General features: G+C 42.6%; 2 protein-coding genes across 2 annotated transcripts in view; one reads left to right on the forward strand and one right to left on the reverse strand.

The window, feature by feature from the left end:
• Positions 1-896: 896 nt before the first annotated feature.
• On the reverse strand, positions 897-10130 carry znf622.S (zinc finger protein 622 S homeolog; the record flags this gene model as incomplete). Its single annotated transcript, NM_001086032.1, is given in 6 exon segments — positions 897-1346; positions 4224-4367; positions 4740-4852; positions 7273-7435; positions 8908-9174; positions 9502-10130. Coding segments are annotated over 6 exon segments (1416 nt in total). The 3' UTR covers positions 897-1218.
• Positions 10131-12868: 2738 nt separating this feature from the next.
• Positions 12869-17997, forward strand: part of retreg1.S (reticulophagy regulator 1 S homeolog) — a 61286-nt gene continuing 56157 nt past the window's right edge. The window contains exon 1 of the mRNA XM_018269414.2: positions 12869-13190. Within this exon, the coding sequence (XP_018124903.1) occupies positions 13024-13190 (167 nt within the window). The 5' untranslated portion in view covers positions 12869-13023. The remainder of the gene's footprint in view (positions 13191-17997) is intronic.

Raw genomic sequence — 17997 nt, forward strand, 5'->3', positions numbered from 1 at the left:
CCTGGTTGGATGCTAACCCAACCCTCAATCTTCCTGGGGAATCAGTGTAAAGGTGGCCATTAACACACAGATAATATCGTGCAAAACAAAGTTTCTGTGCGTGTATGGCACGAGACGAGCGGACTGATATTGGCAGAAGACAAGGATATCAGTCGGCTTGTCCATCGGGCAGGTCAGAAAATCTGATTGTGGCATCCGAACATCAACCTACTGAACGGACAGGTAGAATTCTATTGTTTCTACCTGTATATCTGACAATTCAGCTCTAGTAATAATGAATTACATTAATGAAACAAAGGCTGTACTTTCTCCAGTTATGTGCCCCTTGAAGATCATGTACTCTGATGAAGTGCTCTGGGCACGAAAGGCATAGGCTGAACTGCACTATTGTATGCCACTGTATGTCAAGCTGTTTGCTTTAATAAAGCCACATTGGATGAAGCAACATACGCCTCCTACTTTTTCCAGCTGAGGGCCGCAGTACTGAACTCATCCTGTCCTGTGTAGAGTTGGGAGTGTATGCACCTACTGGAGGGGAGACGTGCTTCGAAGACGCTGAACTGGTGAGCTACGCTTCCTACATTCTCCTTATTATTTGTTACTCTTAAACAGCAGACAGGGAAACTATATTACACAGAACTTGTCTATTTCAGAAATAATCCTGAGGTTATTTGAATACCAGTACTTGTGAAGATGTCCCAAAAGAAAGAACTGGAAAGAGCAGTTTTCATTTAAACACTAAATAGATTAACTGGGCCTGAAACTTCTGTGAAAAAACTTTCAACTATATTGGGAACAAAAATCTCTTTTGAAGATATGTTTATTTATTACAAGCTGCACATAGCATTAACAATAGTTTTAGCCATGATATGTTATTGACTGCATTAATTAAAACCTTTTACTTCATGTTCAGTTTATTTTGGATTATTTTGGATTTTCAAACAATTTAAAAATATTCATAAACGCCATTGATGCAGAAATGTTACAACGGACATTGGCACTATCATTCAGCATGTTCATCTTTAACAACCCAATTTTGACTGCATCCAGTATTGGGGCTAACTGCTTAAAAAATAATTCTGAATGATAATCTTGTATACAGTGCAGCCATACCAGCAGTAGTTCTAGCAGCTGCCATGTTTTACAGTACATGAACATGCTTAAACAGCATAGTGCTTTCAGTTCAAACAGATATCCATTCTCAGAGTCATCACAAAATCAAAATCTGACTTGTGGTCTGTAGTGCATCTGCTTTGTAGCATTATTACTCATTCCAGTTTTTAGTATCCATTTGGACTTCATCCTTTGCACATACTGCATATCACGCCCACGCTGAACGATGGAACCTTTGGAATGGAAACAATTTGTAATGAACAACCTCATAAAGATATAATGTGACTACAATGGAAAAGAGAAATGCAATACATCAGTGGTATGAAACCTGCTTTACTTCCAATAATGTGCTTTTTTTCAGGATAGGAAACTTTGAATGCAAGTGGTTCAGCAAGTAAAGGAGTTACATAGATTATTATATGCTACTGATGGAGCCAGCTGTGCTTTTTGTTTAAAGACTATCCTGAAAACAGTATAAGGTTTTGAAAAGCAGAACAAGAAAATCCAAACCATCACTAACTCTTTAACACATTAGAATTGTAATTCTAACCAAGTAAATTTAACCATAGTAATTGTATAAAGAAGCATTACATGTAAGGGATCACTACCTGTCAGGTATAATCAACCTTTCTTATTGTGCACTCAATTTGGCATGCGCAAAGAGCTGCTCATTTCAGTTAAACGTTTATTTAGTACTTTGCACCTATATGCACTTGATACAGGATAAGCAGAAAACCCTTAAGATTTTCTTCTGAGCAATATTCTCTCTTAGTAGGATTTAGGTATCTCATTAAGTGATCAGAAGCTTTGACAGCTCAGCCTACAGAAACGCACATTTATTTATATACTGAAAAACAGCAGACAGTACTCAGATTTGTTGCTCGCCTGTATGAGCATGTTCCTTAGTGTCTGAAAAGTGGTAATGCCCTATTTCCCGAATAGGAAATGTATGGAGGATAACCCTGTGTCCTGACCTTCTTATAGATTTCATTCAACTGTTGGTTCCTACTATCAGGCTCACTAACTATCTTTTCAACTAGTGAAAATAGGAATAGAATTTTTAATATGATTAGGGTGTAACTAACAACTGATTCCTGTCAGTCGGTTTCGATTATAGCCCCATATTGAATCTATTCAAACCCTTAGTAATCTTCACGTCCCAAAATTGTATAGACTCAACATCCACGTGTAATGTATAAATAATGTTTGGGAGCATTCCATTTAGGTCTTATTGGAATCGCGATAAGGAATCAACGCCGCCTCACCATAAAATGAACACATCATTGATGTAGCGCCACCATACCACACAGTGGTCAGTGAACGATACATGTCGATATATATGTTCCTCCTCTTGCCTGAGCATAAAGGAGTTGGCAAATGAAGGGGTGACGTTTGAACCCACCGAGGTCCCTGTAACTACAAATAAAAATCACTCTTAAACCTAAAATAGTTCTCCACTAGGATGATCTCCAAAAGTTTCAGTAAAAAAGTTAATTTCAGTTTTTCCATACAAATGACTTGCCCTCTATAGCTTGGCACTAGCTTCGACTCCATCCCTATTTGGTATAAATGTGTATGATGAGGAGACATCCAATGTCCCCAACACTATACTATCCCAATTGTCAATCTGAACTGCATTCGGTTTCTTGTAAAAATGACTTTGGTCCCTAATATAGGAGATTCCTTGTTGAACCAATGGCACAAGGGAAAGTTGTGCTCACCACTAATTTTTAAATAACATTTAGCAGGATTGCAATAAGGCTGTGTCATAGAGACAAATATAAGAATTCCTCTGTATTCAACTCATTAACAATATTTTTAAGACATTAAGACATTTTGTGCCATAAGGTGGCCATAGACGTTACAATTATGATCTTTCCAAGAAAGATTGTTCATTTCAATACACGTGTGTAGAGCTGAATCATCAGATACACAGGTAGAAACAATAGTATTCTACCTGTATCTGAAGATTCAGCACTAACAATGGTTGATGTTCGAGGGCCATCAAAGGAGCCAGATCAAAATTTTCGGGCCAGCCCGATTGACACGCTGACCAATATCAGTTGTCTCCCACAATACACGCACCAAATATTGTACCAAAATTTTTCTGAACAATATTATCGGTGTGTCTATTGCCACCTTAAAGCTATCAAAAAATGCCTTGCCCTTTAAGCTGGCAAACTACGTTAAAGTCATCCTGTATCTGGCCATTCCTACACTCAAATTTGCATCTGATTCATTACGAATTATATTGCTTCATTATACATTTTACACAGGGACTAAGTTTTACCTGCAACTTACTTGCTCTTTTCAAGGTTAAAATTCCCAAACTTGGTTGCCCTTTTATTGGCCACCAGTGGGATCACCTGACTATAGTTGGAAAGGGTGGGAGCTACAACATGGAGCTCACCACAGCTCCTGTATAAATGATAACAAACAAGGGAAAGTTGTGCTCAGCACTAATTCTTAAAAATATTAAGCAGGGTGCAATGAGGCTGCGACCACAAAATTTATACAGACAAATACAAGAGTCCTCTGCACTCAACCCATTAATACTATATTTAAAGCATTGGGACATTTTGTGCCTTAAGATACCAAAAAATGCCTTACCTCGTTTGTCCATATATTGTTATATATTTAAGATGGTCAACTACGTCAAAGTCATCCCTGGTATGGCCAGTCCTACACTCAACTTTAATCTGATTATTTAAGAATTATACTGCTTCATTATACATTATACTGCTTCATTATACATTATTATTAATAACAGGTATTAAAGCGCCAATATTCCAGAGAGCTGACAATGTATTATTACTTTCCAATTGCAAATTTGCTTTCGTATATGTTGCCTATCATAGATCCTGAATTTTATGGCGTCGGCTGTCAGTGACATGGCAGCCAGCACTGCATATTTGACATTTCCAGGTATTTTAAGTTTCTATGTTTGAGCCATTAAGGTGTCAAAGCAGGTGTTACTGAAATGGTGAGGGCTAGTCTAAAATACAATTGTGTCCAATGCAAAATGTCTGATTCTATAAATCAGACATCATCAGTAAGGTGAAGTATTAGATTAGTTTCAATTCTGTAAATAATGAAAATAGATAACTTACCCGTCCCACCTGTCCATCCTAGAGCCTTGTATTGCTGCAATAAACGTCCCACAGATTTTTGGTTTTTGGAAACCACCACTTCCCTGGATATTCCAAATTTTTGCTTGTAATATCTCATCAGTGAACGATGCCCTATTCGAGAACCTGGATACAGAAATATGACATGCAGAATTTAAACCAAACCTCGATCGTCCTACATTTTAGTTTTTTTGTTAGATTCCAGAGTTGCCATGAACATGAAAAAAAAACCAAGTAACTTTCTTGAATGGGGTCACTTATATGCCTATATATTTTTACATGGGACAGTGAACCACTTTTTAAAATATCAATATGATAGTTGGCGAGTTGTGCTATACTATGCCACTGGAACCACAATTCCCATTTAGTAAAACAGGAATTTTGATTTGTTATTCTCTGTGAGAGGACTGTAGCAAGCGACATATTGCTAAACGCAACTAAAATTTAAGTGAAAAGTGACCATTTTTAGCCAGTAGGTTCACATTCCATGTGCCTTACCTGAGGGCAATATCAACTCCATAGCGTCATCATCATATTCTAGAGTTTTATCAGATCCTTCTTTTTCAGTCATCTCTATATCTTCTCCTTCTCTGTGGTCAGGATAGCTGGACCTGTTAAATATAAAACATGAGTTTAATGAAATAGGAGTTAAAGGAACAGTAACACCAAAAAATTTATTGTTGCCCTGCACTGGTAAAACTGATCTGTTTGCTTCAGAAACACTACTATAGTTCATATAAACAAGCTACTGTGGAGCAATGGCGGAAATTGAAAAACGACTATATGGCACAGGTTAACTAATGGATAACAGATAACACCATTAGACAGACAGAGCTTATCTGCTATCTATGCTGTGTAACTTGAGCCTTTTCTCCTTTGAATGGTTGCGCCCATTGCTACACAGCGGATTATTTATATAAACAATAATAGTGTTTCTTAAGCAAACACAGCAGTTTTACCAGTGCAGGGCAACACTGCATTATATATATTTTTTTTTAAACTTCTCTTTATTTTTCACGGTATATCTCCATACAAAATAAAGGCATATATTGTACATTACAATCGTATTGTCTCATCACAAAATGTCATAAGATACAGCAGTATCACATGTACAATCAATACCTGAGAATACAGTACAACTATTAACTAGGTCAACAAGGTCATTTAGAGCAACCAGGTCACCAGGTATGTCCGCCTATTACAGATTGTGGTCAAATCAACCCAAATTCACTCAACCCTCCAGAGTCATGAGGTAGCCCGCGGGGCCGGGTTTCGGAAAGACTGCCAGACAGACCATATTTTATCGAACTTCAAGTAATTGTGTTCGTTCTTGGCTGCCATCAACTCCATACTAGCCCTGTAATCAACTGACACTGCATTATATTTTCATTACTTTAAAACACTTATTTTTTTACGTTACTGTTCCTTTAACTAAAACAAGATTTAATGTTGTTATGATATTCCTCAGTTATTCCAAGCATTACTAACACCTTTAAAGGAAAATAAAGTGTTTTAACGTAATGTAAATATAATGTAGTGTTATGCTGCACTGGTAAAATTGTTGTGTTTGCTTCAGAAAGACTACTATAGTTTATATAAACAAGCTGCTGTGTGGTCATTGGGGAAGCCATTCAAGCTGGAAAAAGAAGAAAAGGCACAGAATACCCATCAGATAACAGATTAGCTCTGTAGTATACAATCAGATTCATCAATACTTATCGGTTTTCTACTGTGTGTCCTGTGCTTGAATGGCTACACAGCAGCTGGATTATATAAACCAGTGCTGTCCAACTGGCAGCCCTCAGGCCAGCCCCCCCTTTGTGTGGCCTGCTGTGTCTGTATACCTTGTGTAAAATGTAAAAGGTACGGAGATTAACTGGCCCCTTCATTGTTTACAGCTCAAATTCAGACAATTAATTCCTGCATTGTTCACAATGCCATGTACTGTTCACACCCCTAAAGCCATATTCTGGTCACACCTAAGACCCAGACTGAGTACCTACATTGTTCACCCATTCAGCGGTCCCTATGCTCTCTGTGTGTCATACTATGCCTTCCCTTTGCTCCGTGTGTGCCATTCTCTGCCTTCCCTATGTTCCCTGTGTGTGCCATACTCTACCTGCCCTATGCTCCTTGTGTGCCCTACTCTGTCTGCCCTACACTAGCTGTGGGATGTGAGCCTGATAGGGTTTGTTCTGGGGGTTTGATAGCATTTGGAAATTATTGTTAGGGGGTCCTAATGTGTTTTATTATGTGGTGGGGGTTGCTGTGTTATCCAAAGGGGAGGAGGAGTCTTATGGACTGTTAGGCGACAGTACATTGTATTGTCATTCGTTAAAAACCATTAGATTTTTTGGTGTTACTGTTCTTTAATTAGATTTTATATGTGACTGGTGGGCAACCAGTATCATAAATGCTGCCTGTGCATTATTAATCACCTGAGGTGTGCCACTCTGTACAACTAGGGATTTAAAATAGGGAAATCAAAGTCTATCTGCATGATATTTCATAAACAAATACATATATGCTTTCTAGCCGCTTAGATGAAGCAATAGCATTAGGCAATCATGATTTACTGCACAGAACACCGTACACTGTTTTAGGGCAATGACACATGGTACCTTTTGTCTCCAGCATTTTGTAGGTACAACATGTAAGAAAATACCATGCAATGATAGGGGGAATCACAAATCAAGTAAACACAAAAAGATGTGTACAAAAGCAATTTTGAGCAATTACATGATTAGAGTGTTTTAGCAGAGGCGATTCTCTGTATTCCCCATGGCATACTATTTTCTGGCATTTTGCAGTCAAGACAAAATGCACCAGGTGTCACTGCCCTAAATGCTAAAGGCAAAGTGAGAAGTCAAAAGTGCAAGGAAAACTAATGCAGGGGTATTTATTTTCTTTGATTTTATCTTTTTCCAAAGAACACTAACATATGTATTTTTATCTGCTAGTGAACAAAATAATGCAATTTATGTTATGAATTGAGTAACCACAATATATCTTCCATTTTTGCCTTTCTTACCTAAAATCATAGAAATCAGCAAATTCAAGGGCAGCATCTCCATCAGTGAAGAGTTTACAGTGACTCTTGTCATTCATGTGAGCTTGAACAGATTCTGTGCTGTAAAAAGACTTCCCCTTCTCGTTACACCAGAGGCAAATTTTCCCCACGCCGACTTTCTCCCCTGGAACAGTAATATTCAGCTGTGATTACAGACCACACATATGTATTTTGCTTTGCGGACCAAAAAGCTTTTTAATGATACACAGAATTTATTCCACTGTCTTATACATAAAACAATAATAGAATATCATAGGTCATATAGAGGATGTCAAAGCATTTGGATTTTGTCAACTACATTTGCTTAATATTTTAGGATATACACTTCAGCACTCAGGTGTTGGTGACTTTTGGAACTCACAACCCTAGAGTTTATGTATTCTCTCCCTCAGGCATATTTTTACCTCTACCCTTATCCAGTTTTCCCTCTGTTCTGCCCTTCTTTCTCCTACTCAGTCATTCATCCATTCACTTGACTTTTCTGCTTACTCTTCTTAGGGTCCCCCCCCCGAGCAGTCCTTTATTAGCTGACCAGGTAAGAATTATGAGTGTCAATGTTCTTATGTAGGAAAGAAAGAAAACAGATGTAACATTGCTATGTTCTGTAGAGTAAAAAATAGTGTCCACCTTAGACCCTTACTGGCCCATTTCTTTTTAAGTCCCCTCCTTTCTCTTTTTGTCTTCTGCTAAAAGAAAGTACAAGAGTCTACAGATGGTATGTTCATACAAAGAGCTGTAGCTCCTTTTCACTTGCTCACCTGCAGATGCACCATGCACTGTCTGACATGGTACATAAGCAGAAATTTAAAACCCGCAGATTCCAGAAGAACTCAAGATTTCAACCCATACCCATAGTACATCACTTGGAATCTTAAGCTACCATAAGCATACCAAAAATCGTAAGAAACTTATATTAGTGCGTGAATACCTATCTTAACTCATTCAACAAATTCACCTTCTGCTCTCCTATTCTCTTTTGCTCAATCTAACTGTTACTTTCGCATGTCCCAAAATCTGAACCCCTAATATGAAATTTACAGAAATCGGAAATATAATTGTACAACTAGTCTGCCATAATCACAAAAATAAACATAAAAGCAAAATAAAGGTTTAATCCAAATCTATAAAGGCTTTCAGGCTGTCCTTGAAATATCTTGCAAAGTAACTAAGTATTGAACCAACATCTCACACTTCATGCTGCTGTCCAACTCTGCCCAAACACCACAGCTTTAGAACCCCCAGTGGAGGCCGACCCCACAGCTTGGGATGACAGGAATAGATGACTTTCTAGCACACACACAACCCTATTTTCTCTCTTGATGAATACAAGTGTATATTGCTACTTTAAGTAACTGAAATAAGAATCAGATAACCTACTAGAAGACCTGAACTATAGTCATACTACAAATATATTATTTTTCTATTCATAAACTATAACACTACTTAGTGTTAATTTATTTTAGCTAAAAAAGTAACATATTAATTTGTAACAAATAAATCTGACTTAAACTTTTCGGTCAACATTTTCATTGACAAATTACAGTATCTAAACAAATTTTCACTAGGTCCAACATTATTAGCAACAAAATTACTCACCCAAGTACCTAATAAGACCATGAAGATCCTGGAGATATTCTATATCTGGAATAAAGAAGCTATGAACCTTGGTCATGTGTGCTATATTTTTCATCAGGGAGTGGGAATGGTGCAAACAGAACAAGCAATCTGTGACAGGAATTGCTCCTACTGGTGATGCACTCTCATTTGCAGTGACGTCCTCTCCCTCTAGTCCATTCATGTGCTCCATTTCATCATCACTATCCACTTCATCCTCCTCTTCTGATTCCATGTCATCCCAGCTTTCTATTAAATATACAGAGGGCAAACAAAAATACTGATCCAGAAGCAGACTTAGCTAAAGAACAGCTGTACAGAATATGCATAATGAACCGGAAGCAACAGTAATATCAATATAATGTAGAGTTACTCTGAACTGGTAAACACATACTGTTTGCTTCAGAAACACTTCTGTTTATATAAATGAGCTGCTATTTAGCCATAGGGTAGCAATTCAAGCTGAATATGGCACAAAGGCCCATGTTTACAAAGTAAATAACAGAAAAAGTCAATTTTGAATTTTGAAAAAGTTCCAAAAGAAGACACAAACCTAACCCATTTTGTATTTATTACCTTCCTCCTCATCCTCCACTACTAAATCATGTTCAGTCTCTTCTAATGCTAGTCTCTTGGCTTGTACTTCATACCACTGTTGTCTGGGTGGTTTTTCTGGTCGGGATCTAACACGCCCATCATCTTGCTTTCCAGATGCAGCAGCAGAAGCTTCATTTGGCTGCTTTCTTGAAGACACAGAGGGCTGTGCTTTAATAGCTTGCTGAATAGCTGTGTTCATTGCATCTTTATCTACACTCTCAGGATGAAGTCCCTTTTCTATATTCTTTTCATTCATTAGCTCCACTTTCTTTGTGATTGCTTCAGTGGCCTTCTTCTCCAAATCCAAGTGCTTCTTGGACTTTAGATGATTTTCATAAGTATTAAATGAAGCGAATCTCTTGCTGCAAGCTGTGCAGTAAGTGGCTGTCTCTTTACTCTGTTCCTCTACCACAGCTCTCTGTGCCAGCACCCTCTCCTGGAAATTCTCAGCAGAGACTGGAGGCATATCAGCAACTTTTCTTTTCAGGTTGTATCTGTGCCAGTCAGTCTTGTAATGGGCCCTCTGAATATCAGGGTCTGCAAAAGCAACCCGGCATGAGATGCATGTATAAGAAGCCATGTCTTGCACATGCAGGTTCTTAGTCTGGATCCTGTAGCTGTAAATTCATAAAACAATAGAAATAACACAGGTAAGGTTACACAATAAGGGATACACTCATATGCAATTCTGATATAGCTATATGTTGTTTATATACTGCTACGGTAAAGGCAAATTTTTATGAGGAAATAACTAGAAAGATAAGTATAGTTTATTATAAAATAGTTTAGGAAGGTACAAGCTACAACTGAGGGACTAGTAAGAGAGTCCTAATGGGCTCATGACACATCATTTTATACCCAGTACTGCCGACCCTACTGCCAACTTTACTTTCTTTTCTAGTCACTCGCATTTATATCTATACCATGAGTCATAATTTATGTCCAATGACTCACTGAAACTTGCATTATAAGAAATCATGTACAGCTATTATAAAATGCCTTCAGATTTTATATGGTCATGGAACTCTTCAGTGGCTTAAATTTTTTTATATTTTACAAAATATTTACATTATTTATAATACACAAGTTTCAGTGAGTCATGTGACCACGAACAGGGTTGCCAGGTTTACCGCCAAATTGGGCTGTTTTGAGACTGTAGTGGCGGGTTTTAAATGTCCAAACCCGCCACTGTACGGATTTGGGCTACTTTTGGAAGTTGCAGTGGGTTTGGACTTTCAAAACTTGCCAAATTTTGTGCGGCTGGAATTGGACTCTAGAGTAAATCAGAGATATTAGGGGGAGTTGCTGAGACCGAGGTACTGTGGACATGTCCTTGGTAAGTGTTTCTCTGTACATCCCTTTTAATTTTCCTGCATGTTTTGTGTACAGTGTGAATGGCACAGTTTTTTTTTGTTTAAAATGTGCCCTTGTCAGCTAGAATTGTATGAATGCATGGCATATTTGTGAGTACATCCATTGTATATTGTGTCCCTGTTTGCTGGGATTGAGAGATGTGCATCTGTGTTTTAGATATGTAATGTATTGATAAGCACTTTTTCATGTCTTTAGAAATTTGTCCAAACTTACAGGGAAAATTTTATAATGTCCTCTTTAATGTAGAAAAGTTATTAGAACATTCCAGACACTTATTTGATTTGATACCCTTAGTGTTTTACTCATACCTCCCAACTGTTCTGTTTTGAGCGGGACAGACCCGCTTTTGACAGCTCAACCAGTTGTCACGGATTTGTACTGATAAGTCCCGGGTTTCTCTTTGACCTGCTGCACTGAACAGCCAGAAACAGATACAAAGTTTCTAACTTAATTGCGTCTTGGCAGACAGCCCAGAATACATACTTGATATTCTTTTGTGACCGTTTGATAAGATAAGAACTTAAAGGAATTGTTCAGTGTAAAAATAAAAACTGGGTAAATAGATAGGCTGTGCAAAATAAAACATGTTTCTAATATACTCAGTTAGCCAAAAATGTAGTGTATAAAGGCTGGAGTGATTTGATGTATAACAAGTCAGTCAGGACACTACTTCCTGATTTTCAGCTCTCTTGGTTTACACTGACTGGTTACCCTGGCTACCAGGCAGTAACCAATCAGAGACTTGAAGGGGGGGGGCACATGGGTCATAACTGTTGCTTTTGAATCTGAGCTGAATACTGAGGGTCGATTACAAACCCACTGAACAGAAATGTACCATGTGGCCCCCCTTCAAGTCGCTGACTAGCTCAGAGTTAGAGAGCTTAAAAGCAGGAAGTTGGATTCTGGCTGTTTTATTATCTGTTCACTCCAGACTTTATACATTACATTTTTGGCTAACTAACTATATTAGAAACATTTTTTATTTTGCACAGCCTATTTACCCAGTTTTTATTTTCACACTGAACTATTCCTTTAAGGGTAAGGTCACACTGGGCGATTTGGGGAGATTTAGTTGCCTGTCATCTTTGCAGCGACCAATCTGCCCAAATGCCTTACCTCTGTCTTGCGCCGTGCTATAATGAAAAATCGCCGGCGGCATGGCACACGCGTTGCTTCGTATTACCGAAATCGCCCGAAGTTTCCTTTTTCATTTTAGCCGGCGCAAGACAGAGGTAAGGCATTTGGGGAGATTGGTTGCCGCAAAGACGAGGCAATTAGTCGCCATGCGACTAAATCTACCCAAATCGCCCAGTGTGACCTTACCCTAAGCTTAAATTGCAATTCACCTTCATTTGCAAAACTGTAATAACATATAAAAACCACAGAAATGTGTTCAAACTTTCATAACCTGCAAAATTATGTAAAATGAAAAAGGGGGGGGGGGTAAAACCACATTTTGGCGAGCCAAATCTTTTTGTCCCTCTGTTTCCTAAATGTTGGGAGATATGTTTCACTTTATTTTATTAAGATCTTTCAGTGTACAAATTGGGCTATTTTTAGGCTACTTTTTGGCTAGTTTTTAATATCTTTGGCTGGTTTTGAAACGTAAACCTTGCAACCCTGACCACGAATCACTTCACATCACTAAGCACCTATTATAAATATTATCGCATAAGAATAACAGGTCTGATTTAAGGCCGGTCGAGGAAATCGACATCCTGCGAATAAAATGACAATTAAAAAAAAAAGTGTGGCGAATAAATTCCGTCTTTAACGAAAAAGCATAAATGAAGACACTCACTCAGGCTGATCTCCTGTCACGTTTCTCTTAGTATATATTGCTGTTCCTGTTCCGCTCTTACCATAGAGAAGATCCGGTTTCTGAAAAACGAACTAATGCATTGCGGCTACCATCGAGCCTATAGAACTACGGTGTCCACTTCAGGACATAATTAGAGAAAATCACTTTGTAGCGCCCAGCATCCTTCTGCTGATCTCAAGGGAGGCGGGGGTATCAGTATCCGCTGTAGGTTTTCTATGGAAAGCATTCGTGGATGCTACAAATAAAGCTGGCCGGGAATTGAACGCAGTGACTTGGCGGCTTTGGGTGGCTGTGAACTATAGACAATGTCAGAGGCGGAGGAGGGCAGCCACAAGGTGTCTGAGGAAGAAGAGCAGCTGCCTTCCTGGCGCCGCACCGCTAATGACATGGCAGTGAGCTTCCGAAACATTTTGACTTGGCACAGGCCGGTTCGCAGCCTGGTCGCCTTCCTATGTGCCAACTGCCTCTTCTGGTAGGTCATAGCGCTAGGGAATGGGGGAATAGCGGCAGTTTTTATGACGCAGGGTCCCATTGTGTCTCTTTCAGGGATGACGGGCAGGATCTTATAGGATGATTTTGTTCAGCAAAACAAGGCAGGAAGGATGTTCTATTCTGTACATTTACATTTATTAGTTGGTATTTTTATGGCGCCTGAGGTTGAATTTGATGCAGTTATATATGGTACCAACTGAATCATTGGTATTTATATAAAATGAAAGAATGGTACATGGGTGTATAGGGAACTCTGCCCTCCAACACGTTGATTTGTATGTTTAGTCTGTGTCCCCCACCCCGAGGCTGTGTGTTCTACTGAGAGCTGCCATGGTCCAGCAGCTGGAGAGCAGCTCATTGCTGTCACTGGTGTGGAGTGTTTCTGGTTTCCTCATTCACATTCAGACGATTTATGGCACTTTTTTTCCACAGAAACTCATTGTTGTAAATGCATGAAATATTCCCTTGCAGCACAGCTAAATAAACATGGAGAAAAGTTCTCAGACTCCAAACAATATACTGCGTCAATCAATTCCCGCTTGCATACAAGCACACCACCAACCAAACGTGGCTGATTTATTAACATCAGTGCTTAATTGCACCATTCCCAAAGCTCAAGTACACTAATTGAAAATGTAGGTTAATTAAAATCTTTTAAAAAAATCCCAGAAAATCAGTAGGATTTCAACCATAGGCCAATATAACTAGAAATTACAGTGGAGAAGAACTGCTGATATACTGTGCATTTGCCAACATTCAATAGGGTCATGGGATAATTTGTTGAAATCACCCCTTGACCTCATATACATGGTCAGATGGTTAGGTAGTATGTACATAGTCAAGTTTGGTTAAAAAAGGCCAATGTCCATCAAGCTTAACCCCTCCACATGAAACTCAGCACACTTGCATACACACACGGACCCCTCCATACACTCACATAAACTATATAGACCAAGATCTTTATTAATTGTAAATTTTAGTATCACTATGGCCTTGGATATTATGTTTGTCCAAGAAATTATCCAAGCCACTCTTAAAGGATAAGTACATCTTTAAAATAAGTGAATGTAAAATGGATGATGATGCTATTCTAAGCACTTATGTAATGTACATTCATGATTTGTTTTCTATTTATTCCAAGATATTAAGGGATATGTGTACTGTAATATGAATGCATTTTGTTCCAACAGCACCACCTGCTGGTCAGTTTCCATCCGTTCTGATCACCAAGTAGTCAAGGAAGTTGTCCGGAGAGAGAAAGAGGTTGCTCTGATGTTCTTCTGCTTATGGCAAAAATTAAAAACCTCTCTCAAATCTTTCCTTAACTGGCGACCATCAGAGCAGCCGCTTTCTTTCTCCTGACAACTTCCTTGACTACTTGGTGATCAGAATGGACGGAAACTGACCAGCAGGCGGTGCTGTTGGAACAAAATGCATTCATATTAATAAACAGCACATGTATCCCTTAGGTTGTTCACTGTCAGGTATTGCTGGGAGTCGAGCCGGGGACCTTTGGGTTTCTGGCTCGATACCCTAACCATTTGGCCAGGTGAGCAGCCTGTAGGGTTACTCACTGTGTGTAACCTGGCCTCTGCAGTCCCAGCCCAGCTGCCGCCTGATTGGCCTCTCCAGCCCCAGCTCAGCTGCTGCCTATCTTAATCAACCAATCAGGGCTGCCTCTTCCCTATCTAAGGGCAGCTCTCAGACCACTCCTTGCCAGAGCATTGCATGGTTTTCTAGTACTGCGGCATCGCCCCTAACTAGGTTTCTAGCTCTTGCCCCTTCTCCCTTGTTAGTCTGCCTTGTCTTGTCCTGCTTACCTTTCCTATCTTGTACCTTTCTAGCCTTGACCTTGTTCCAACCCTACCTTGTACTCCTCTCTTGCTCTCCTGCTCCAGTCTCCCTCTCTTGCTCTCCTGCTCCAGTCTCCCTCTCTTGCTCTCCTGCTCCAGTCTCCCTCTCTTGCTCTCCTGCTCCAGTCTCCCTCTCTTGCTCTCCTGCTCCAGTCTCCCTCTCTTGCTCTCCTGCTCCAGTCTCCCTCTCTTGCTCTCCTGCTCCAGTCTCCCTCTCTTGCTCTCCTGCTCCAGTCTCCCTCTGCACTCTATCCCCCAGTTTGATCTACGCCCGCACCGTCCTGTCCCATCCAAGCCGTTCCACTCCTGCCACGTCCAGTCCTTTCCTGTTGAGTCGTCGCCCTCTTCTTCCTGTCTTGTCCAGTCCTGATCGTCGTCCTATCCGTCCTGTTCCAGTCTGACTCTTCGCCCTCATCTACCTGTTCCTGCTTCCCTTCAAGTTTCCCCTTGGCACATACAGCCCCTGCCTCAAGGACTCGCCCTTTCCCTTCAGACTCTACAGCGCCCCCTACCTAATCCTTGACAGAATGCTCTGGCCAAAAGAGTCTGCAAGGGCTGTTCCTGTGCCTTCTGACCGGATTCCCAAAAAGACTGAATATTCTATTTTGACCCGCAGATACTGTGATGGCTCCCCAAGTAAAATTCCTATCTTTCTAGAGGAAGTCCTGCTCCTTTCAGAGAAAAAACACTTTCTAAGTGCTCCTCCAGTCGAGCAAGTTTCGGAAATCATTTTCTTCCTGCTAGAAGGTGAAGCTCGTTACTGGGCCGAGAACTTACTGTGCAGTAAATCCCCTATAATCTACGATACTGCTCAGTTTCTGTTGGCATTCCTAGATAAATTTGCCTCAGTTCCAGGGCCGGCTATCCCTCCGCAGTCTGCTCCAGTTCCGGGGCCGGCTATCCCTCCGCAGTCTGCTCCAGTTCCGGGGCCGGCTATCCCTCCGCAGTCTGCTCCAGTTCCGGGGCCGGCTATCCCTCCGCAGTCTGCTTTGGTTCCCGGGCCTGCCACCCCTCAGCAACTGCTTCCCCTGCAGCCTCGGCTGCCCACAGCTCCAGAGGGGCCTACCCAGCAGCATCGGCTGCCCACAGCTCCAGAGGGGCCTACCCAGCAGCATCGGCTGCCCACAGCTCCAGAGGGGCCTACCCAGCAGCATCGGCTGCCCACAGCTCCAGAGGGGCCTACCCAGCAGCATCGGCTGCCCACAGCTCCAGAGGGGCCTACCCAGCAGCATCGGCTGGCCACAGCTCCAGAGGGGCCTACCCAGCAGCATCGGCTGGCCACAGCTCCAGAGGGGCCTACCCAGCAGCATCGGCTGGCCACAGCTCCAGAGGGGCCTACCCAGCAGCATCGGCTGGCCACAGCTCCAAAGGGGCCTACCCAGCAGCATCGGCTGGCCACAGCTCCAAAGGGGTCTACCCAGCAGCATCGGCTGCCTACAGTTCCAGTGGGGCCTTCCCTGCAACCGCCATTGCCTTCAGCTCCAGAGCCGGTTCCCCAGCAGCCTCCGCTGCCCATGGCTTCAGCTAGGCTTCCCCGGCGACTGGCTCCCCACTGGCTGCCTCCTGCACTTGTGCCGGCTCAACAGCAGCTGCCTCCTGTACCCATTCCTGATCCTGTGCCCCCAGAAGTGGGGCTTCTGCCTGATCTTGTGCCCCCAGAAGTGGGGCTTCTGCCTGATCTTGTGCCCCCAGAAGTGGGGCTTCTGCCTGATCTTGTGCCCCCAGAAGTGGGGCTTCTGCCTGATCCTGTGCCCCCAGAAGTGGGGCTTCTGCCTGATCCTGTGCTCCCAGAAGTGGGGCTTCTGCCTGATCCTGTGCTCCCAGAAGTGGGGCTTCTGCCTGATCCTGTGCTCCCAGAAGTGGGGCTTCTGCCTGATCCTGTGCTCCCAGAAGTGGGGCTTCTGCCTGATCCTGTGCCCCGAGATGGGGGGCTTCTGCCTTGTCCTGTGCCCTCAGAGGTGGGGCTTCTGCAGTGTCTTAACACAGTGACTGTACCAACCCTTAAAATAACATTCAAAACCCAGGCACTCATGTGGAGGGCACCCGCGAGGGTGGAGTTGCCTATACTGTTGCCAAGTCCCAGGGCACCCGCATGGGTGGCTCTGCCAAACACCTGGGCACCCGCCAGGGTGGCTCTTCTGAGTCCCAGAGCACCCGCCAGGGTGGCTCTTCTGAGTCCCAGAGCACCCGCCAGGGTGGCTCTTCTGAGTCCCAGAGCACCCGCCAGGGTGGCTCTTCTGAGTCCCAGAGCACCCGCCAGGGTGGCTCAACCGAGTATCAGAGCACCCGCCAGGGTGGCTCTACCGAGTATCAGAGCACCCGCCAGGGTGGCTCTTCCGAGTCCCAGAGCACCCACCAGGGTGGCTCTACCAAGTATCAGAGCACCCGTGAGGGTGGCTCCTCCAGGTCCCAGAGCACCCGCCAGGGTGGCTCTACCTAGTATCAGAGCACCCGTGAGGGTGGTTCTACCAAGTATCAGAGCACCCGTGAGGGTGGCTCTTCCAGGTCCCAGAGCACCCGCCAGGGTGGCTCTTCCGAGTCCCAGAGCACCCGCCAGGGTGGCTCTTCCGAGTCCCAGAGCACCCGCCAGGGTGGCTCTTCCGAGTCCCAGGGCACCCGCCAGGGTGGCTCTTCCGAGTCCCAGGGCACCCGCCAGGGTGGCTCTGCCGAGCATCAGGGCACCCGCCAGGGTGGCTCTGCCAAGTTCCAGGGTGGCTAATACAATAGCATTACCTTCTAGTTGGGCACCCATGTGGTTAGTTCTGCCCATAGCATTGCCAGTTCCCCAGGTGCACGAAAATGTTGGTCACTGTGGCGCCTGGGAGTCGCCTTGTGAGGGGGGGGATACTGTCAGGTATTGCTGGGAGTCGAGCCGGGGACCTTTGGGTTTCTGGCTCGATACCCTAACCATTTGGCCAGGTGAGCAGCCTGTAG

Source organism: Xenopus laevis, chromosome 6S (assembly GCF_017654675.1).
Source record: "Xenopus laevis strain J_2021 chromosome 6S, Xenopus_laevis_v10.1, whole genome shotgun sequence".
In the NCBI taxonomy this organism is placed as follows: Eukaryota; Metazoa; Chordata; class Amphibia; order Anura; family Pipidae; genus Xenopus; species Xenopus laevis.